The 22,445-nt window shown below is 31.0% G+C and overlaps 4 protein-coding genes and 1 non-coding gene across 6 annotated transcripts in view; 4 read left to right on the forward strand and 1 right to left on the reverse strand.

Moving 5' to 3' along the window:
• The window catches only part of LOC108744510 (exportin-7), a 16,411-nt gene extending 11,863 nt beyond the window's left edge, over nucleotides 1–4,548 (forward strand). The window contains exons 12-14 of the mRNA XM_018480317.2: nucleotides 2,954–3,031; nucleotides 3,119–3,437; nucleotides 4,116–4,548. Coding sequence (XP_018335819.1) covers nucleotides 2,954–3,031; nucleotides 3,119–3,437; nucleotides 4,116–4,215 — 497 coding nt within the window. The 3' untranslated portion in view covers nucleotides 4,216–4,548. The remainder of the gene's footprint in view (nucleotides 1–2,953; nucleotides 3,032–3,118; nucleotides 3,438–4,115) is intronic.
• A 1,542-nt stretch (nucleotides 4,549–6,090) lies between these two features.
• Nucleotides 6,091–13,694, reverse strand: LOC108744517 (modular serine protease-like). Of its 2 annotated transcripts, XM_018480331.1 has the most exons (13): nucleotides 13,590–13,694; nucleotides 13,357–13,524; nucleotides 12,957–13,041; nucleotides 12,782–12,895; nucleotides 12,589–12,720; nucleotides 9,915–10,214; nucleotides 9,522–9,721; nucleotides 8,098–8,307; nucleotides 7,531–7,686; nucleotides 7,341–7,468; nucleotides 6,793–6,966; nucleotides 6,534–6,696; nucleotides 6,091–6,323 (listed from the first exon to the last, which is right to left on the reverse strand). In XM_018480331.1, the coding sequence occupies exons 2-13, from the start codon at nucleotides 13,400–13,402 to the stop codon at nucleotides 6,115–6,117; spliced, it is 1,917 nt and encodes a 638-aa protein (XP_018335833.1). In that variant the 5' UTR covers nucleotides 13,403–13,524; nucleotides 13,590–13,694; the 3' UTR covers nucleotides 6,091–6,114. The 2 variants fall into 2 exon arrangements, with proteins under 2 accessions (XP_018335833.1, XP_018335834.1); XM_018480332.1 differs by lacking the exon at nucleotides 13,357–13,524 and having other exon boundaries at nucleotides 13,590–13,690.
• A 1,914-nt stretch (nucleotides 13,695–15,608) lies between these two features.
• LOC108744520 (galactoside 2-alpha-L-fucosyltransferase 2-like) lies at nucleotides 15,609–19,601 on the forward strand. The gene has a single exon (XM_018480336.1). The coding sequence runs from the start codon at nucleotides 15,941–15,943 to the stop codon at nucleotides 16,931–16,933; it is 993 nt and encodes a 330-aa protein (XP_018335838.1). The 5' UTR covers nucleotides 15,609–15,940; the 3' UTR covers nucleotides 16,934–19,601.
• A 157-nt stretch (nucleotides 19,602–19,758) lies between these two features.
• On the forward strand, nucleotides 19,759–22,443 carry LOC108744518 (zinc finger protein 525-like; the record flags this gene model as incomplete). The annotated part of the gene is made up of 5 exons (XM_025973144.1): nucleotides 19,759–19,849; nucleotides 20,011–20,575; nucleotides 20,914–21,249; nucleotides 21,309–21,476; nucleotides 22,412–22,443. Coding segments are annotated over exons 2-5 (1,050 nt in total), but the record flags the coding sequence as incomplete, so codon positions are not given.
• Trnac-gca lies at nucleotides 22,216–22,287 on the forward strand. The gene has a single exon. It is a non-coding gene; the product is annotated as a tRNA-Cys (tRNA).
• Nucleotides 22,444–22,445: the final 2 nt, after the last annotated feature.

The raw sequence follows: 22,445 nt of genomic DNA on the forward strand, positions 1-22,445 counted from the left end.
ATTATTTTTAAATTGCCTTGTTTTTTCCTACAATTTTATTCCAAAGGGGTCTGTGGGATTTTTATAATTTTGAAAGTGGTCTACAACTATAAAAAGTTTAAGAAACTGTTGCTTAACCCGTTATACAATTATTCTGCGTTTGAAATTGATGGTATATGTTACACGTACGCTTTTTTATTGTTTCTAAATAAAAATCATTGTAACAGTAGTTATTTGATCGTCTATAAATCTTATATTTTTATAGGTAGTAGGATATTGAATGTCGAAGTAGCGAAAGAGCAAATATATCCGTTGAAATTAAAAGGAATATCGATATGCTTTTCAATATTAAAGGCTGCTTTGTGTGGAAGCTATGTCAATTTCGGAGTGTTCAGGCTGTATGGCGACGAAGCCTTAGATAATGCTCTTAATATTTTTGTAAAACTTCTTTTATCCATACCACAGTCCGACTTACTGGTAAGTGAACAGCGTTTTTTTTTTTAAGATTAATCAAGAAAATGTTATGTGTTTTAATTTATGAATGGGGCCATTGTATGAAGTTATTCATCGGTACTGTAGTGGTGGCTATGAAGCTATATACAACATAATTTTACATGGTTTTATATGTATATAATAATAATATATACTTTAGGATTATTATATGCTCTAAGGGCGGATTAAGATTAATGAGCGTAGTGTATTCAGACTTTGAAAATTGTTTAAGGTGGGAACTTGAAATTTCCGCAGTAGTTTTCCATACTACTGAGCCTTAATGAAAAGGGTGATTATACAAAATTGAAAAATTTCTTTTCTCCAACTGAAAATTGAGAGGGAGTTTATAGTTTATACAATGAATATATGTGAATACTAAGTGTTTAGTAAAAAACTGGACGGGGGGGGGGGTGTTTATACGCCGTAATATACGGTAATTAAATCTACTGCTACCACCCCTCATTTTGGGACCTACTACACATTAAGTAATTATACTAGAAGTTACTTAAATGTTTTTAAGAGTATTGATAAACTAATCCCTTCGGTTGTTTTAATCAAGAATTTTGAAAAAGGTTAATTTGAAAATTTTCAGTGTATTTTTAATTATTTTTCCAGGATTATCCGAAATTGTCACAGACTTACTACGTACTATTAGAATGTGTAGCGCAAGATCATATGAGTTTTCTATCCACGTTGGAACCACAAGTCTTTTTGTACATTCTTTCCTCGATTTCAAAAGGACTAACTGCCTTAGGTGGGCAATTGAATAACTATACAGGTTTGTGCAAGTCAGAGACAGACAGCCATAAGTTATAATTTTTGTTTTTTTACTGAACGACCATAATTTTTTTCATTTTTATTGTTTTAATGGTGCATATCAGACATACTCATTATGAATTTAATTTTTTGGGTTATAATTCACTTAAATTTACTTTGCCCACAACCGACAACAGTAACAATCTTATTTTCTAATTTCGACGGCCAATTTCAAGAATCTTCCGGCTAAAAACGTTTCGACTGTCAATTTTGGTTTTTAAACCCAAAGATTTGAGTGTATCGTACATTCCAAACTTAAGTATAGGGTGAAAGTTTTTTTTATTGTAAAACCGACCACCGACGTTTCGCCTTAATTACAAGTTTTTGTCAAGGTAGTTTTTGTTGTTAATGCATTATGTTAATTATATGGTATGGTCTACGATCCACGTGTGAATACAAAATGTAGATATACATGGATAAGGTAATAAATAGTTATAAATAATTAAAGACAATGTATAAGCAGCACTTATGTAACTATAATATGATGAATTAGTTATCAATCTTCTCCCTGATATAATATAATCAATAAAATAATTAAATGTCAAATAGGGCGAAGGTTTATATTCCAATTATTTGATCTCAACCTTACATCTTCTAAGGCTTTCTTTAATATGGATTAATAGCAATGTATGATCATGACAGATATTGACGATGACTTGTAATCATACATTAAACCTGTTTTAATTTTTTAGCTATTTATTTTACTTATAATTTTTAAAAATTGTGTTGCCTTGAAATGGTTTTGATTAAGTTTTAATATATGATCGAAAGTTCTCTTCAAAATGTAGTTGGTAATTTTGATAACATTGGTTTTGTATATGTAAATGACTGTTAATCTACTATGAATAAGCTTTTGATTTTGAAAAAAAGGAAAAAAAGAAGTGGAAACTAGATAAAAATTGTTATTTTGACCTGTTGTCGGTTATTGGAAAAACAAGATTTGAATGTGATTACAAATGTATAGTTCTTATTTTCAATGCAAATTAGCAAGTTAATGAGAATTTGGACCACAATTTATGTTCAGAGTAAGAAAAATTAATAGGTTTATTATATATCATGATTTTGAAATCTCGATACTTTTCGAAAAGTGTGAATAGTTTGATTTGTATTGTTGGTCTTATACTTATAAATATAAACAGATAGGTATACAGTTTTTCATGTTGAGGTGGAATTAAAGAGTTAACTAAGAGATAAATAAAACTCGGAAAAACATCGTAATAATATTATCAAAAACATATTTAGTCGAACAGAGGCATTTTTGTTTTTTTTTTTTTTTACCGGAGTTAGGAACCTAAGCTGTTTTTGTCTCTGGCTGTACGATCTTTCTGTTTCCTTTCTTTTAATTATTTAGAAAGTTGCATGACTTTTAAATACAGACAAATGCATAGATTGTTTTTATTTATTAAATNATAAAACAAAACAAAATTAAAATAGAAATTAAATCTTACTATAATAAATTAAAATTTCAATGTTAATGTAAAATTTTTTGTTAAAATTGTTTAATGGTGGCTATTTTAATTGCATTAAGGTAAATATATGTAGGGAGGGACTAAAACAGCTCTTGCTATTATTTCCCCTTCGTAAATTCTATTAACAACTTTTCATGCAAATGTACTTTCTTTGACTTTATCTTACTGCTTTGTTTCCTTTATATTTTTGTTTATAGATACGATGGTTTGCACGGGTTGTTGTGCCACATTGGATCACATAGTTACATATTTATTTAAGCAGCTGACCCAAAAAGGTGCGTTTCTGTAAAGTATGCATACCTTATCTTTATGCTTCTTTTTAGTTTATTTTTATTTTACTGTTTAAAATTTATTATTTTTAGTATATCCAGGCAAGAAAAATCGTGTAGGTCTAGCACCATCCGGCGACATGTTTGTTAAAGTACTCAAAATGCACCCGGAAATAATGCAACAGATCCTCAGCACGGTTTTAAATGTTATAATGTTCGAAGATTGCCGCAATCAGTGGTCTATGTCGCGACCTCTATTGGGTTTGATACTGTTAAATGAGAATTATTTCAATCAGTTACGTGAGAACATTATTCGTAGTCAACCGCCAGACAAACAAGGTGCCATGGCTCAATGGTTCGAAAACCTGATGGATGGTATTGAAAGAAATCTTCTTACTAAAAATAGAGATAAGTAAGTATTATTTGTTTTAAACTAGCATGAACGAAATGTTTTTTGTCATGGTCAGTTCGATGACTATTGGATACACGCACCTACCCTTTTTATTAAAAAAACTACACATTCTATATCCTTAAGGGAGCCCCATTCAAAAATAAATGACAAACAGATTTTAATGAAATTTTACTCAAACCTGCTTAAATAGAAGAAGAAGAATGTCATAGAAATGCTATTAAATCTCTATTTCATAGCTCTTAACGTAGTCAGTTAAATGTCATTTAATTGCCCAACGGTTTTTAATGAAATTTAATATAATTATGACTAAATGCCTAAGGATCAGTTTGGTAAATACAAATTATGTAAAGGTCGATGGGTGCCTGCAACCCCTACACCCCCGTGGTTATACCACTAGTTCCTGTTTAACCCGATTGCTGTCCTGTTATTAATAATATTAATCACATCTTCAATATGCATACATATGTATAGATTAGAAAGCAGCGATGGCATTATGCTTCCTTGCCTATCTCTCTTCCTAACACTCTTCTCTACATTTTGCTGCTCAAATCCTACAACTGCTCCAGCTTTTTATACAAGCTGTATATAGATACTTCTTCGATTCATGTACCTCATTTCGACATGTCTAAATGGGTACAAAATGTACTGGTTTATTTACTTTTTTTAAATCTATTTCAGATTTACACAAAACCTTTCAATGTTCCGTAGAGACATAAACGACTCGCTAAAAGGACCTACTGTAAATGCGTCGTCAGTGAATGATATGATGACTTCATAGTGATAATTTGAATGTTGTTATTGCGTTGCATACTTGTTTGTACGGTTGTAATATAGGAAATCAGTTGTTTTCAAGTCTGTCCATATTGTTTTTCCATGCATCGTTATATCATCAATATCGCACCAGTTACTACGTGTATACTATTTTATTTTTTAATCACATCATTTTCCTTTCTATTTTTTTCTTTCGAGCTTAAGCAGTGCATCGGTAAGTGTATGTATATCAGCTGTTGCAGTTATTATCATTTTTTGTTTTGGTAATCGTAATCGTTTCGGACTCGTCGCGCTATTGAGGATTGAAAAAAACAACTATAAAATAAATAAGATGCATATATTTTTCGTAATTTATTTTCAGTAATTTTTGTGTAAAGGTTGTCACCCAATACTGTTTTTTAGTGATTTAATTTTTTATCAAGTGGACAATTTTATTGTATAAAAAATATTTGAGAAATAAAAGAAGTGATTATTTTAAGTATAATTATTATTAATAGTGTGTAAATGTTCTTAAAAAATACATTCACATACGTTGAAGTTTATTTAAATAAAGGAAAATTAAATCTAGTAACGCACCCACAATTTTGTCTGTAATACAACATGCTTCCTTAATTATTTCATAAAATTATTAGGTTGACACCCAGTAGAAAAGGTATTGCTTTTAGTGTTTGATACTGTGGCAGTTAGTTGGTTTATTGGGTAAGTTCGTCCTTAGAGAAAATTTTCATGCCTGAATACAGAAAATAATACTATTATTATATCTAAATCTTATTTCACTTGTTAATTGTTTCGCCAAACTTTGACTCCTTTTGAAGTCAGAGAATACTACCATGATCCCTACAATATAGAGTCACTCAATGGACTATAAGTGGATAAGTAACATCTTGGGAAATATTAAACTACACTTTGAACATACCATTAGACCATTATGTACTAATTTGCATTTGATAGGATGATTCGAACACTAATAAAATATGATCTAAAGTTCAGTGAGAGATTAAGTAGATTCTGACGACTTTTTTTTAATGAAAACGCTTAGTTACGGTTTAAATGGAAATTAAAATACAGATTTTCTCCTACCCCTAGTAGCATATTATGCGTATCACTTATAGTTTTTGCAGTACAATAAAAAGTAATGGTTCAGGAACTTCTATGGTACTGGTATATACAGTGCCTAGTTTCTATTGGCTATTCGTACAGAGCAAGCGTAGAAATATACGTCATTTCCGGCTATATTTTGATTTATTCTGTTTAAGACTAAATTACGCGCTAGTTATGAAGGGAAATGATAAACTGTTATTTTCGTTAGTTGGTGATATAATATAATGTTCCTATCTATTAAATTGTATGGCTCTGTGTTGCTGTGCTCAGTAACAGAAGAAAATTGATAAAAAATTCTAGAATGAAAAATTCGGGAGTTGTCAAGACCATCTTTTATAATTAAATCAATTTTTGTATTTAAACATCAGTTAAAAATTAATTAAGAAATTTCTTGTTTACACAATTATTTGGTTTATATCAATTTAGTGGGAACAACAAAATATGTATATGATAAACATTACAGTGTACAATAATTTTTTATCAAATCATAAATGGTAATTTTTATTATACAGAAAAAAAAATACTCCCTTATGGAATGGTTGTAACAACAAACTTCTGGGAACATCATAAATCGAAAAATATCAGCAATTAAAGAAATGTGATAGGTAGTAAAATAATATAAAAAAGTAGATTTCTAACTCTTTTGAGATTTGTAATTATAAACTCAAGCTGCAATCGAATTCACCGTAACTAAAGAGCGGTGATTTGCATAAGCATTATATTATTCAATGCTCCATGGTTGGCAGGCAAATAATATTGTCATTTTCAAAAATATGAAACAAAAAGTGTTAACAGTCATTTATTATCATGAAATCGTTATTATTATGTATCTTATATATTCCTCTACTGTTAAGTCTGTGTAACCGGCGAAGCTATTCGAATCGCAACCGTTTGTAACGTTGGACTTCGGAGAAACACTAACAATACCTCTTAGTATGTAACGTAGACCAAAATAACCATACTGTTTTTTGAAAACTAGCCCTCCTCCACTATCTCCATTACATACACTTTGACCTAAAAAAAAATACAACTTTGATTAACCTATTTTCTTATTCTCGTTAGAATTTCGTCATTTCAGCTATACAATGTTGTATTCACTAAATGTTTTACTATGTAAATTTTATTTATTAAAAACTCCAGAAATAGTGATTTTCGAAACATTTAGTATATATAACATCATAAAATGAACTTAGAGGCCTATTTGAGCCCACGCATTTATCTCACCATTTTTTTGAAAACCTGCACAAATTTTGTCGGGGGTAACGAAAGGTTTGAATTGATCGGGTACTGATGCATAACACTTTTCAAAATTAATATGCGGAACTTCTAAAACTTTAAGCTCATCGGCTGGCGCTCCGGTTTCCGCTGTGAAACCCCAACCCACAACCTGAAATATACATTACTAATAAAATACAATTTTTTTAGTTTGGGTTATATACAACTATGATTTAAAATAATACAAGTAATAATAAGTGTCTCTTACAAGTCCACTGTCACTGCCTAAGTCGTTGTTTCCATACTTTGGGTCCCAATTTATGCAAATAGGTTGGACGTACTTTGTCCATTTAAGCGGTTCTTGGAGTTCTATAATGGCTAGATCAGCTTGGTGATTTTGGGTTTGACCTCTGTAACTTCTGTGTTTAGAAATACTTTTTATCTGAAAATAAATACATATGGCAGCTAAAGTTAAGCAATAGGGCATTTTAAATCCAAATTCAAACATGTTAACCGCCGTTAAGTGTATGCATCACGATGATACCATTATGAGTAATTATAATAAAGTTTAACCAAGTCGACTGGTGTTTATGATTTAGAACTGCTCATGATGGTTACTTTTAAAATGGGATCAACGTGTTTCTCACAGTTACAGTAAGAACAAATTTATAAAAATTCGTTATATTACTCGATTTTTAAGGCAAGTTAAGGGTATGTTTGGGAAACAATGCTGTAAATCGTATTCAGAAATTGTATTGATTTTCTGATGTTCCTATATATATTAATTGATAATATGCATGTGAATATACAACTTACAATTGTGTTTTGAGTGTATTTTGAATCTCTGGGGTCGTCGTACTCTCTATAATGTTTTCCTACTTTGACTAAAAATTCTGATGTCGGTTTTAAATCTCCGGTCTCCAAGTTGGTTAGACAATGTGCAGCTAAAAAAGATGCGAATGAGTATTGTAGAAATGTGGAACAGAAAGTAACACAAAAACCTTACCTGTTACAATAAACTTGCTTGAAATAATCGATCCACCGCAAATATGAGTTTTATCACTTGATAAATAAATTCCCACATGCCAAGGGAAGTCGTGTTTGAGGGCTATATTTCCACCCACTACATTTGTTTGTCCAATTCCTCCTCTTTTTCCACACGCTGAAGTGAGAAAAAAAGAACGTTAAGAGCTAATATTATGAGTATGTGGAATTGGGAGATATTGTGTCAATTGGAATGAAACACGATTAATTTAAATTTTTTATTATTTGTATAAGCACACAATCCGTACATTTAATAATTATTTAACGGGATTTAAAAATAAATAAGTATGTCACTATTAGTTGATGCCTGAAATATTATACGTATTTTGAAAATACTATCAAGAGGTAGGTATATTCGTATGTGTATTAATAAGTGATACAAACTAATAGAAACTTTACTGAAAAATAGCTCTGCATTATTTGCGTACGTCTAAGTCTATTTTAAGGAACTTTGGTAAATAGTCTACGAAATTGATACTAATGGAAATTGCTATTGATGTTTTGTGTTTCACAGAGTTATTAGGCTGACCTGGAGTGCATTCTATCGAATAACTATTCCAACTGCCGCCTTGACATTTAGTAGTCTTGATTAAATAATCCGTTCTTTCATAAAATTCTCTACAATTAAATGTGGCGATTGTCCCTTCTATGGGGTTTTCACACATTTTCTTGCTAGAGTCATTTCCCAACGAGCATACAACTTCTGTAGATTCTGTAGGGGCTAATGAAGGACATCTCCCTGTAAAATTCAAATTATCCATCTTTACTATCCTTATATAATGTTTACTACGAATGTCGCGAACAATAGTGTGGTCTTAAATTAAGCCACTTTTGAATTACTTGAAGGAAAAGTAGAGAAAGAGCGAATATAAAGATAGGAGACAAAAAATTAGAAGAAGTGGCTGATTTCAGATATCTAGGAAATTAAATAAGTCAGGGCGGAAGGAGTAGTAGGGATATAAAGCAGAGGATAGCGCAGGGTCGAGTCGCCTTCAATGAAAAGAAGTCACTTCTATGCTCGCGAACGGTTAATTTAGAAATTCGAAAAAGATTGTTAAAGGTGTATGTTTGGAGCACGGTGCTGTACGGGTGCGTAACATGAACAATGGGCGCGGCGGAAAAGAAAAGTTAGAAGCGTTCAAAATGTGGTGTTACAGGCGAATGATGAGGATACCATGGATAGAGAAGGTTAGAAATGAAGAGGTATTAGAAAGAGTAAGAGAACAGAGGACTCTATGGTCTTCTCAGACATGAAGGTCTAGTCAGAGACATATTAGAGACAGAAACGGAAATTAGGAGGGGTAAAGGTAGACCTAGATTGGATTACTGTTAGCAAATAGTTAAGGATATGGGTTGTTCTAGTTTTAGGGAAATGCGAAGATTAGCTCAGGATAGGAAAGAGCGGAGGTGAGTCTTAGGTGAGTCTTAGGACTGACGAAACGAACCCGAATTATGTACTTGTTGATTAAGGGTATGTTTTAGTTTAATTGAAGTTACTCAATAGTACATGAAAAGTATGACTATAATACAGGATAGGAAAGAGTGGAGGTGCGTGTCCAACCAATCTTAGGACTGAAGACCTTATGATGATGATGATGAATTATGTAATGTATGATATGTAATCAAGAATACAGAATTTGAAGCTTAATTCGTGTTATTGGAATTATGAAAATGAGCGGATTTGGATTTTCAAAAATGCTGATACTTTATTGTGCAGTACCTCGAACAAAGAAAAAAATAAGTCTTTGCAAGATCACATGCAATTATCATGAAAAGTATTTGAAATTTAATAATTGGTAGTAAATCACATCTCAAAAACATAAAGATTGTTAATGGTAAGATGGGGAACTCGAAAAAATGAGCCTTTTCTTTTATTTTTAAATTGGATACCTTTACAAGTGTTGCCAAGTGCAGTTTATTCTTCATTCTTTAATGACCAAAAGTGGTACTTACGCATGCAATCCGGAAATTCTTTATCCCACCTATCATTCGTCATACAGACAATATACAGTCTGTTTGGATATAATTGGTAACCACTGTTACAGTAATATTGAAGAATTGTAAGGTGTCCTACAACATCGCCAACAGAAAATCTTGATAAGCCGCTGACATTATAACCACCATTTGATGGTACATCTGGGAGAACACAACCACTAAAAATTTAATTTATTTTTTTATAATCAACAACTCGGTAATAAAACGCTTTAACAGAATTGCTGCAAAATGAATTGAAATACAAACGTATGTAATATGTATTCATATAATAATTGGAAATAGTTTTCCTGAAGCAGTTAGAAATATTAGGCAAAGCATTGATAAAGTAAATATTTGTTGGTAGAGACGTACTCTTTGACAATTATAGGTGGCTTTTTGGTTGTAGTAGTGGTGACTTTAGGTATTGTCACTGTGGTTGCTACAGTTTTACAACCTTGTTCATCCGAACCATCGGCACAATCCCGTCGACCATTACATTTTGACGTAAAAGCTACGCAAGCACCATATGCACATTTGAAGGTAAATCCGGGACAGTTTAATTCTCTGCAGACCTCAGATGTTTCATCTGATTTATCATAACAATCTGGTTTTCCATCGCATCTGTTATAATCACTGATGCATTGACCCGAATTGCAGCGAAATTTGTTAGGCCTTCAAAATCGAAAAATATTAGATATTGTTTATGTTAAAGGTTCCCACATTATAAGGAGTTTACTCATTGAACTGTTATTTGTCTAATGCACCATGTTTGAAAAGTGTACGAAAAATGCTCGTTTATTTACAACAAAACTTACAACTTGTATATTCTTATAATTTTTTTTTCATTTAACAAATAATTATCGACAGGTAGATGTTTATATCAACATCAAAATATTAAAATAATTATCAAAAATGAAATGGTTTTCTTTTGAAGGAAAGTCCTTTTATTGGGATCACTCACACGTTTACTCCTTTGTAATGATTGTATTTTATAGAAACTTAAAAAAAGGAGTGGAGTTGCAGGGATCATTGCTTATCTACTAAGTTAAGCAAAAAAAAAATTATTTTTAAAATCGTAATACTACGGAAAAGTAGCGAATTGGTGAGATTAAGAAGTGGTAAATAAAGAAATGAAATCGGTTAATATCTTCCGTATGAGCTCCAGGGTTTGTCGAAATTTGGAAAAAATCACATTTCTACGATAATGTTTTACATTTTTAAATTAAACGCTTCCGAAATGTAATAGCCCAAATTCTAAATATGTATAAGGATTATAGAAAATAATGTTTAAATATTATTTAAATCCATCAACAAGTTCCAGTCGCGCATCCCTCAAATAAGTGAATGAAATTTTGATAAAAACTTACAAATGAAGTTTTAGGAAAAAATACTAACAACGTACGTGTTATAGGCGGTAATAAGTGAAAAAGTTATAGAATAGATTATTATTAGTTACCAATTTCAATTGAAACGGCTGCTGTCGTTATTCGTTTGTCAGCCTGCATTTACTCCTCGTGTTTGGTGTATTTCGTTCGCTTTCCTAATTAATCTTTTTTGCATTAGTACGTTAAAAATTTCTCAAAGCCTGGAGTAGCTATATGTAGAAAAGCGTGCAAACTTTTGAAATGCCTACATTTTAAGAACGAAGATGCATAAAGAAAAAGGCTTGTAGAGTTTGAATCGGCGTGAAAAGTTGATTGAAGAACGACCTTTCTTTCGACATCAATGGGTTCAAAATTACAAGAAAACCGTCGGCGAAGAAGTCGTTTTTAAAATAGTAGGCGGTACAATATGTATATACTGTTTTCTTTGAGAAGATTTTAAAGAGAAAAGAGGGTGTCAAGTCAGTTTTCCTAATAGGTCATGTCTTAACAAGACTGAAAGGGCTAGCAATCGCGGTATTGGATTATTACAACTAATAATAATCAGAGATGTGCAAAATAGTTTTTTGAAAATGTTTAACTACAAAATGCAAATACTTTTTTGATTTGTTATTTCAAATGTAAAATGTAAAATAGATTTCCCTTTTTATTTCAAATGTTAAATGCAAAATACGTATTATCAAAATACTTCTTTACTATTTAATTTTCTACATTCACTTAAGTATAAAATATTTTTTAAGAAAACCTTTCAACACTTGCCCATTTTTTAAATAAGATGTAAAAAATAACAATTTGTATTTTTATATTGAAATAATGTTTAGTTGTTTATGAATATGATTAATGGATATTATTAGCATAATTTTTAATATATTCGATAAAAGATCCTCCAATTTGCCCTAAAGGAAGGAATCAAAGAATTTACTGATTACTATTCGCAAATAGTTAGAAATGTAGATTGCTCCAATTTTGGAGAAATGCAAAGATTGGATGAAGATATTAAGAAGTGAAGATTCCGGTTGATGAGAAAATGTATAATAAAAGAAAAGCATCCCCTCTAGTAATTTATATTAATACGTAAAAGATGTTGTAAACATTATCCACCATTACATCTTCTGAAGATGCCCTTGTGGAGCGAAACAATTGTTAAGAATTTAAAATAAAGTAGCGGAAATATAAAAATTAAGCTGAATTATTACTTAACTGATTTCGATTTATCTANAATTTTACACAGCTGGCGTATATCAATTCGATATTGTTTTGCGGGCTGTTTTGTAATAATTCATAGAATTTCGTAGTTTCTTGATAAAGCTACGATAAGTGGTGATTTGGCAGGTGCTAATATGGTCCATGACAATGGAACCCGGAAATCAATACCAATCCAATATTTTAGTTTATCCATTTTCAAGGAGTTTTTGGGATCTCTTCAATTAAATAATTAGAAGACATTCATGGAATGTCTCTTTGTCCCCTTTTTAAGCTTCTAATATCTTCAATAGCCAATGTGAGCAAATTTCATTCATCATTTTATATAATGTTTGATCGGTGATACTAGCAAAATTTTTAACATCTCTGATAATAGTACATGTAAGTATTATATATTAAAAAAGTATCGTTTCTTCTACACTTGAAACTGATGTTAATTTAGTAGTACCCAATATTCTTACCCACACTGTGAAACTTTTAAACATTTGGGGGAAGTTTCGTCAGAATTATCCTTACAATCGGTTTTCCCATCGCACTCGAAATCTCCATTTATACAAGCGCCGTATTCGCATCTAAAGAAATGTGGTAAGCATCTGCAAACAAAAAAAGACAGATTTATTGACTTGAACTACTAAAAAGATAAATTCTTTTTACGCAATTTGTTTGCAGTCTTCAGTTTCATCTGAACCATCCCTGCAATTTTCTTTTCCGTCACAATAATAATCGTCACTGATACACTCTCCTGATCTACATTGGAATTCAAACGATCTAAAATAAGTAATTGGGTAATTATATCTACGAAATTATGATGATGCAAGTTGATGATTACCCTGTACATCCTGATTGTCTTTTGAATCTTGTCAAATTTCCGATTGTGTATTTATCGTAAATATAAACTGACGAAGACCTTGACACTGCCAAAATTATGGAATAGTTTTAGAGGAAGCGCAATGTAATTGAGATTGATGGGTTATTATGATTATTTTGATTAGTTTTTTGATAATTTTTTGCTACGATTACATACCTAATTGTTTATTTTAATTATACATTTACCACTACAAATTAAATAGATACTAAAGTTTATTATTATATATTACACTCAAGGTGAAAGTAATTGATCAGCATGAGTGGTTACCTATACTTATACGAAAATTATTTATTACTATAGGTTTGTTATCCTGCAATTGTTAATTATTTTGGTATAAACAATAAGAAAAGTTATAACTTACCTAAAACTGTCCAAAAAGTAATAAAAACTATACCGCTTCTAATCATTTTACGAATTCTAAATTTTCTCTTAAACTTCGCTACATTAATTTTTGGAACGCATTATCTAAAGGTCTTTGATAAACAATTTATTCCTCACAAACATCTTGCACGTTATATTGATATTGTAACTGTATAAGAACGATAACGCTACTAAATTATTGACTATGAAGAGTTGCATGCATTAGGTACTTACTAAAGACACTAAAAACAAGTTTCTGTTGGCGCGGAATTTCCAATTGCCTTCGGTTATTTTATTCTCACATGTTTTGTTTGATGTAAAAAGTTTATCGTCTTTTAATCCCTACTTAAAATTTTCATTAACACATTCAGGAATGTTAATGACGTATGAGTATGTAATAGATATATAAGTACTTTAATCTTTTACTTTTTCAATATATGTAAGGTCACTACTCGCTTGACCTGATGCAAAATAACTGGTAAGAGTAGCAGTTCTGGTGGATATTTTCAATAGTAATTATTGTAACTCTACCTATAAAAGGCTTCAAAATAAATGCTAAGATTTATATACCAGATTCGCATTCATGCGGGACAGCTGAGCTCAAGATGTCTCACGAAGATGATGAAATGTCGGCATTTTGCAAGCTTTCGATCCGACAATTGGATTCCAAAATACTAGCTATTGCAATGGACAACAGGCGCGGAAACCTGCGTTTGCTCGTTTGACTAATTCTAATGGTTGTGAAGCTGGCACAACGAAGTGGTTGAAATGAAATCGAAAATATCGAAATTAGGGGCTCTGTAGGGGGTAATTTGGTCTCAGAAAAATTGTCAAAAATGTTCAATACCTAATTCTCACCCACGTGAGTGTAGGGTTCCATACGTTCGAATAAAAAACGAAGGTAAATGTCTAGATGATGGTGGGTGGGATCGAAAGAGGAGATCTCCCCCACCACTGTACCATAAAAAGTTCGTGGCGGTCTCACCCCCATAAAAAGTTATGGGGGATCGAAACAGGATGGTCACCTAAGTACCTACCCTATTAATAAAGATATATAAATAATGTTTTATATAACTTTCTCAATATTTTTATGTATTTTTCATTAGTTTTACCTTTGAGTATTGTTTAAGAATGACTATATAAATATTTACATGCTTAGAAATGTATAAAAATTGGCATATTTATTAACTTTCAACCTCCATAACTTTTTATGGGGGTGAGACTGCCACGAACTTTTATGGTACAGTGGTGGGGGAGACCTCCTCTTTCGATCCCCCCACCCCACCCCCTTTGGGCCATCATCTAGACCTTTACCAAAACGAAACCCTTATAAGATCATTCGTGTGTCTGTCTGTCTGTAACAGTCAATTTTCTCCAAATATACTGGACTGATTAAGTTGAAATTTAGTGCACGTCTGAATTTCTGTTATTCAAACATGGACACATAACGTAAATGAATTAATTTTGGACATGGGGGTCATTTTTTAAGGGGCCAATAGGAAATAAAAAAAAAGGTATTTGCAAATTGTACCATGTGACATATCAAATGAAAGGGCTTGTTGTAAGGATTTCAAATATATTCTTTTATAATTTTAAAATAATTAGTTTTAAACTTATTTAAGAAAATAGATGAAAACTGACCATTCTCCCCCTTATCTCCGAAACTACTGAACTTAAAATTTTGAAAAAAAAAACAGAAAATAGTTCTTATAGATTACAAGAAAATTAACAAGAAGTCTATGGTCTGAACATAACGTGGTAAATCGTTCAACAAGACAATATTGTGCATACATTTGCAGTTAGAATGTATGAGAGAACATGTTTTTTTTTTTCAACTACCAAGTTGGTTCTCGGGTGTGGAATTCTTTTTATGGTTCCGTATGTCTGAATGAATACTGGAACCTTTATGTAGTGTTTTGTGTCTGTCTGTCCGTTTTTTAAAGTAGTACAGGAAGAAACTAAAGAATTAAATACGTAAGGGGTATTAGGATAGTTCTGTTCTGAGCAGGCACAATTAAACATCTGTATGATAATTATTCCGGTATAAAATAATGGAATGAAGAATCCTGAATCTTTTTCAATGCTAAAACCTGTCTTTGAGTTAAACATGTTCATATTTTCTGCGTTGTAAAATCGTCTCTGGTTTATCTTTCAATGCCAATCAAAATATTTAAAGACTGATAAATCAGGATGTTTTGTTACGTTTGTCATTCGTGATCTAGAACCTTTTGATTAAATGGGATGACATCACTTAAAAGAAGAGCTCGTCAGAAAATATCGATTAAGTGTAAAGCAATTACCTATTTTTGGTTATTATAAATTTTAATTGGATCTCGGTTTCGTTTTAATTCAAGAACATATACCTAAGTATGGAAAAATCGATAGCGTCGCACCAGGCAACGGAGTGTCGTCCGTCAGTCGTCGTGTTGGCGTCGCCAGCGTCGTCATCGCGCTGCCACCGTCGTTCCTGTGGTTAAAATCGGTAGTTTCCAGCAAGATGTGAGAGGAAGTGCGTGCCGCGTATATAGGGATGTTAATTATTAGTAGTAGTAGTAGAGTACTTTCAATGAAGGATCCAGTCGAGCATGTACAACATCAACCAGAACATTCTGTTCACGGCCATCATCCTTGCTTTGTGCGTAAGTGCGTTTGTCCACGTATTTCTTTTTCCCCTCTACATCAGTCCAAGCCACACTTTAACGAAGTCGTTCGTGGACTTGGAGCAATCATTATGCACCAACAACATTCTGAAATATCGAAAAGAATGGGCGAGACAGCAATGCCCATTGTATGGTATCGTGACCACAATGCAAGGTGGCCGTTTGGGAAACCAAATGTGGGAATATGCTTCCGTTTGGGCCGTTGCTAGACGAACCGGGCTTGAACCCTATGTTCCCCGATGCATACGTGTCAGGCTCGACCAAGTTTTCGAATCATTGTCCGTGCCAACCCTTGAAGAAATAGCTCACTGCCCAGTTGACATGACCTTCTTCGTAAACTCTCTCGACGCATGGAACTTTACCCGCCAGAGTATCATTCTACCACGCTACTCCTTGCAACCTGACATAGTTCTCTCATGGGTCCAAGATATTATTAGTGAATTTACGTTTAAGAAGAAATTATTTAACAAAAGCCAACAGATTTTGCAACGTGCAGCCAAAAATATTTCTCATCCCGTGTTTGTCGGTGTCCACGTGAGGAGAACAGATTATATTGGATATTTGTGGAGGAAGCACACGGTTCAACCGGCCAGCTTCAAATTTTACTACGCTGCAATGAAGTATTACAATCAAAAGTACAAAAATGTTGTCTTTATTGTAGTAAGCGATGAACCTGCTTGGTGTATAAAATTTTTCGGGAAGTTGAAGAATGTTTATATAACAAGCAGATCCATCCCTAATTCCCCTTCTTTAGATTTAGCGATATTGTCCTCTTGCAATCATTCCATTATAGATTACGGCACTTTCGGTACCTGGGGTGCTATTCTAGCTGGGGGCGAGACAATTTTTTATAATATAAGTCAAAGTTCGGTCGCTAGGGTTGGGCAAATTCTACCACATTGGAAAAGTATACCGTAGAAAGAAAAGGAGGAAAATAATTTTCGAATCACTGCAGTTGCCAAAAAGAGTGCCAATATTTTCAGATTTTATTCGTGTATTTTCTAAGAAGGGCGATTTTGCATACACCCTGATTTACATAAGACTACATACGTAGTAGAAGATTTATTTAAAAAATTATTTTTCTACGTAATTTAAAACAAATTTAATGTCTAGACGAGAAAAAAATAATTCTACAAAATTACAAATTAAGACCTTATTTACTTTTTGTTATCAAGAAGTGACGTTTTAGTAAAATATCCGTTAGACATTTTTAGAAAATTCTTGATATTATCTATATATCATCGAATATACATACTGTAGAACTAACTACACTATGAAACTGATAAAAAATCTGGAAGACTGAAAAAATACGATATGCCATTGTGTTTTATCAGTTCGGTAGTGTTGCGTAGAAAATTTACAAAATTTTGTTTAAATTAAAATAAAAATAATCTTTGTAGTCTATCTACATGATACTGAGCTGTTTAGCTTTAAATTCTTAACAATAATTGTTTTACCACACAGGGGCATCTCCAAAAAAAAAAAAATAATTTGTAGTATCTCTTATACAGCAACTTAAACTAAATATCTACTAGTGGGTATTTTCTCTATAATTACGTTTATTTCTTAATTTCTATAATGATTCTAACATATTCTCTCCCATTTTTTAAATAAGATGTAAAAAATAACAATTTGTATTTTTATATTGAAATAATGTTTAGTTGTTTATGAATATGATTAATGGATATTATTAGCATAATTTTTAATATATTCGATAAAAGATCCTCCAATTTGCCCTAAAGGAAGGAATCAAAGAATTTACTGATTACTATTCGCAAATAGTTAGAAATGTAGATTGCTCCAATTTTGGAGAAATGCAAAGATTGGATGAAGATATTAAGAAGTGAAGATTCCGGTTGATGAGAAAATGTATAATAAAAGAAAAGCATCCCCTCTAGTAATTTATATTAATACGTAAAAGATGTTGTAAACATTATCCACCATTACATCTTCTGAAGATGCCCTTGTGGAGCGAAACAATTGTTAAGAATTTAAAATAAAGTAGCGGAAATATAAAAATTAAGCTGAATTATTACTTAACTGATTTCGATTTATCTATAACGAATTTTCATAAAGTTAAAGCAGAAACAATAACTACTTAGCACTCATTATTTTAATTATTTATAGGAATCTAATTGTAAGTTGTAAGATTTATTAATTTTGTAATAGGTTAATCTTTCATGTTGTACTTTTCAAATAAAGTACATAAGTCTGGTGTAAAACTAAAGTATGTATATTCTAAAAACAGTATTACTTATTGTGAGAATATAAAATGCGTAGGTACATGCAGTTTTTACAAAGTTTTCCAAAAAATAAGAATGTGCTCGTAAAATTTACAAATATTATTTATTATGTGTTGCAAAGTTTTTAATTTATATTGCGCAGCACATTTTTGGAAACATTGCATTTCTTCTAAAAACATTAAATGACTTACGACTAATTTTTGGAAAGCTTTGTATAACTTTTTAATCTGTTGCTTTTTCTGTATATAATATCTCTCTTTTATACACCTATGTTAACAAGGCCTATTATCGTGTATTTAAGTACTTGTATGTTAATAGACATATTATGTACTGGGTGATTTAATCGGTTAGCTTTCAACATAGTCTTCAGTCATTGTTTAAAATTGTGTACATATTTTTAAACGGTCTAAGTTCGTTTTCAATCGAAACGATTATTTATTTACATTTAACCGCATTTTATAATACATATATTTAAGACACATAAACGTCATAGTTACAAAGTTGGTGGTTAACATTTATAATATTTATAATCATTTCAAAAGTAAGCCGATATTTTTAATAATTACCAAACCTTTAAATTTTCGTTAAAAATATAAGTAACATACCTACTTTAAACTTATTATTTACCAACTTTGGACCTTGGCGATATTTATAACAATCATATAGTAAAATAATTAATAATGATAACTACAAAATATATACTATATATTTACATGTCTATATATGGGTTGTGTTTAGGTTCTAATACTTACACATAAGCGAAAAAAATATAACTGTATTTAGAGAATATACATGGTACTACACTAGAGATTAGTTGTATTTGTACTATACATAATATATGTATGTTTATTACTTACTTATAAATGAACTCAGTCTTTACTAACTACATAGATTATGATTTTTAAAGAATTATTTCAATCTATGTAATTTTTACATTACATATATGCGTTAAAAGAAGTTGTGCTGTGACACATTTTGTGCAATTTGAATTTTTATTGAACATGTTACATATAATTATAAAATCTCTCAAGTAAATAAATGATGATACTAACTTGTTTTAGAAAAGAAATTACGTAGTAAGTTTCATCAGTTTCAAATTTTTGTTCTTATTATTTTGTAAAACATTTAAAACCCAAAATCCAAAAAAGTTTAGAAAAATATACGATTACGTTACTGTATGTGTTTAATGAGCCTATTTATCTATTATATATTTACTTAAGAAAGAGAAGTATAATAAAAACGGCCTCTAATACTTGTTATTAATGTTAACGATAAGTTGTGCATATACATATATCTGTACTTTAATGTTGTCGACTTCTAATAAATATACTTATTTTTCTTTTTATGAATGTTTGATATAAATTCTCAGTATATTTTCGCAATTTTACATTTGTCTTAAATTTATTAGATAACACCTTGTATAGTTGCTCCTTTTTAAGTACGTAATATTATTATAAACTCTATCGGGACGTACTGTAAATTACAAACATAGATAATAGATTACAAATCACATGATTCAACAGGTAAAAATTTCAAAATAATATGTGGCTATGTTCATTAATGTTATGATTTTTTCATTTAATTTGTGCAGGTGAGTTGTAGTATTTGTAATAAAAATACACACTATTTTAGTAATCGTTCTTCCTGAAATGTTTTTATATACATGTAGAAGTATTATATTTTCTTAAAATAAACTTTTTAGGAACATAACCTATAACTTGTGATAAAAATTGTATGATTGTATTTTCAAAGTTTTAGGGGAATTCTATAAAATGAGCATATTAACAGAATAAGCATTATATCATGAGCGATATAGAATGTCCACAATGTAAAAAGATATTGAAGGATTCAGCTAGAAGATTAGTTCAAGATAGTTGTGGCCATAAGAAATGTAGATTGTGCCTATTAGCAGATGAAATAGGATGCCCTCAATGTTCTACAGATAAATGCATCGGTAATAATAATAGCGATTCTTCAATAAATGATATTAAATTAATAAAAGACTTGAAAATTGAAAAACATCAGACCACAGTTATAACGTGTAACAAATTTTGTGTCAAAAACAAAACATCAAATGTGGGTAATTCATTAAAGACGAACAAAAAGGAAGTAGAAGAAAATGCTCAAACACAGAATGAAATACGTAATAAGGACGTTTTAATACAAACCCAATCCAACAAGCGTAAATATGATCTCTTTACATTACCTAGTCATATTACAGTCATAAAAAACAATGGGGACCAATATAAATGTAATGTTTGTCAAAAAACGTTTTACACAAAGTATTACGTAAACAACCATAAGTATTGTGCAGAAGGTAAGAAATATACATGGGTATATATATGTAAATTGTAATATAATCTGAGAACAATGTTGAAAATTTTCATGCATGAGATTCTATTCACTTAAAAGTGATAGTTTGTGCTGAATTTGTCTTTATTTTGATAATCAACTCTGATAGATATGTGCAGGGTTATTAGTATTCACACTTTCTTATTTACCGTTCAGCAGCTTTTTAGTGACAGAAAGTATTATTCGAACCAATAAAGAATATTTATTACTATAAACTTTTTAGCTGAACTAATTTCATAAAAAATTGTAGGAATTAGTGGCCATGTTTATCTTAAAATTAATTTTTATCTTTTAATTTTAAAGGAACAAAGCCATTTAGCTGTGATAGATGCAAGAAATCATTTGTAACTAAATCACAATTAGAAGCTCATGTGTTGGTCCATTTAGATGTAGCACCTTATCCTTGCAACAGTTGTAGTAAATCTTTCAAAGAGAAGAGTAAGCTAAAAAGACATAAACTGACTCACACTAAATCGACATCGTTTATGTGTCAAACATGTGGGAAAGGCTTTAAAAGTAAAGATTATCTCAAAATACACTCATATATTCATGAAGAGGAAAAGCCATTTAAATGCAAAATTTGCAATATAAAGTTTTCAAATTCATCCAACTTAAAGAAACATCTTTTAAAGCATTCAAGTAAGATAATATGCCTCAGTTGGTATGATATAACTGTTTACAGTTTTGTATAATTTTAGAAGAGAAAAATCATATGTGTGATCAGTGTGGGAAAAGATTTAAGTCGAGGTGGTCGTTGACAGTTCATAGGAGATCGCATGCTAGACTGAGGGTTCATAAATGTTCAGAATGTTCTAAAGCTTTTATTAATGCTAAAGAATTACGAAGACATTTATTGACTCACATAGGTAAGAAAAGAAGACTATTTAACTTTAATTTCATCATCATAAAGACTGGTTGTTCATTCACTTCCAGTAGGGACTATTTAAGGAAAATTAGAATATACTACATTTCTAGCTACTTGCGAACAGTATTCTAATTTAGATTTTCCTTCGGCCTCTTTACCGATTTTCTGCATCTACTTTTTATGTTAAAAAAAAAAAATAGCTGCCTGAATAATTTTTTATTTTTGGGGAACAGAGAGACGATATTTTTCATACATTTTTGATCACAATTAAAAAACTATGTGGCTTAAAATTAAAAAGAAAACGTGTAAAAGGTGCAAATAAAGCACTTTTATATGGTACCTCATTCCCCTTTTGTTAATTTTTTTTTTGATCCTGCTTTGGATTTTTTTTTTAATCAAAAACCAAATATTTTCAACATTTTTAAGCTTATAGTTGAAGCAATCTGTATATTTATGCGAAAATGCAAGTTGATAGTACCTATTAGCTTTCTAAGAGAAACTGTTGTGAAAAATTTACAGATAAGGTTGTTTTTTTTTAAACGTTTTTGGTTATTGAACCGTAAAAATGTCTTTTGTTTGGAGAAAAGCATTAAATATGTACATTACGATGAAAAATGAAGTAGAAATTTTGTTTGTGATAAGTAATTATTTTTAAAACACTCTGTATATGTGTTTGTGTTTAATTTAATGGCCGTCATAAGTATAGTATAACTGCGAGTATAGAAGAGAGTATCACACGTGGGGGTATAGCTCAGTGGTAGAGCATTCGACTGCAGATCGAGAGGTCCCCGGTTCAAACCCGGGTGCCCCCTAGCTTTTTTTTATTGGTTTTATTTATTTTTTTTTATAAAAATGATTATTGTGTATTACCTTAGAAGATTTTACTCAAATTTGTATTGTTTTATATAAGAGATGTCATGTTTGCATTTATTCCAGATTTAAAGCCCTATTCCTGCGGGTCGTGTGAGAC

The sequence above is a fragment of the Agrilus planipennis genome, unplaced genomic scaffold, assembly GCF_000699045.2.
Source record: "Agrilus planipennis isolate EAB-ADULT unplaced genomic scaffold, Apla_2.0 scaffold33, whole genome shotgun sequence".
NCBI lineage: Eukaryota > Metazoa > Arthropoda > Insecta > Coleoptera > Buprestidae > Agrilus > Agrilus planipennis.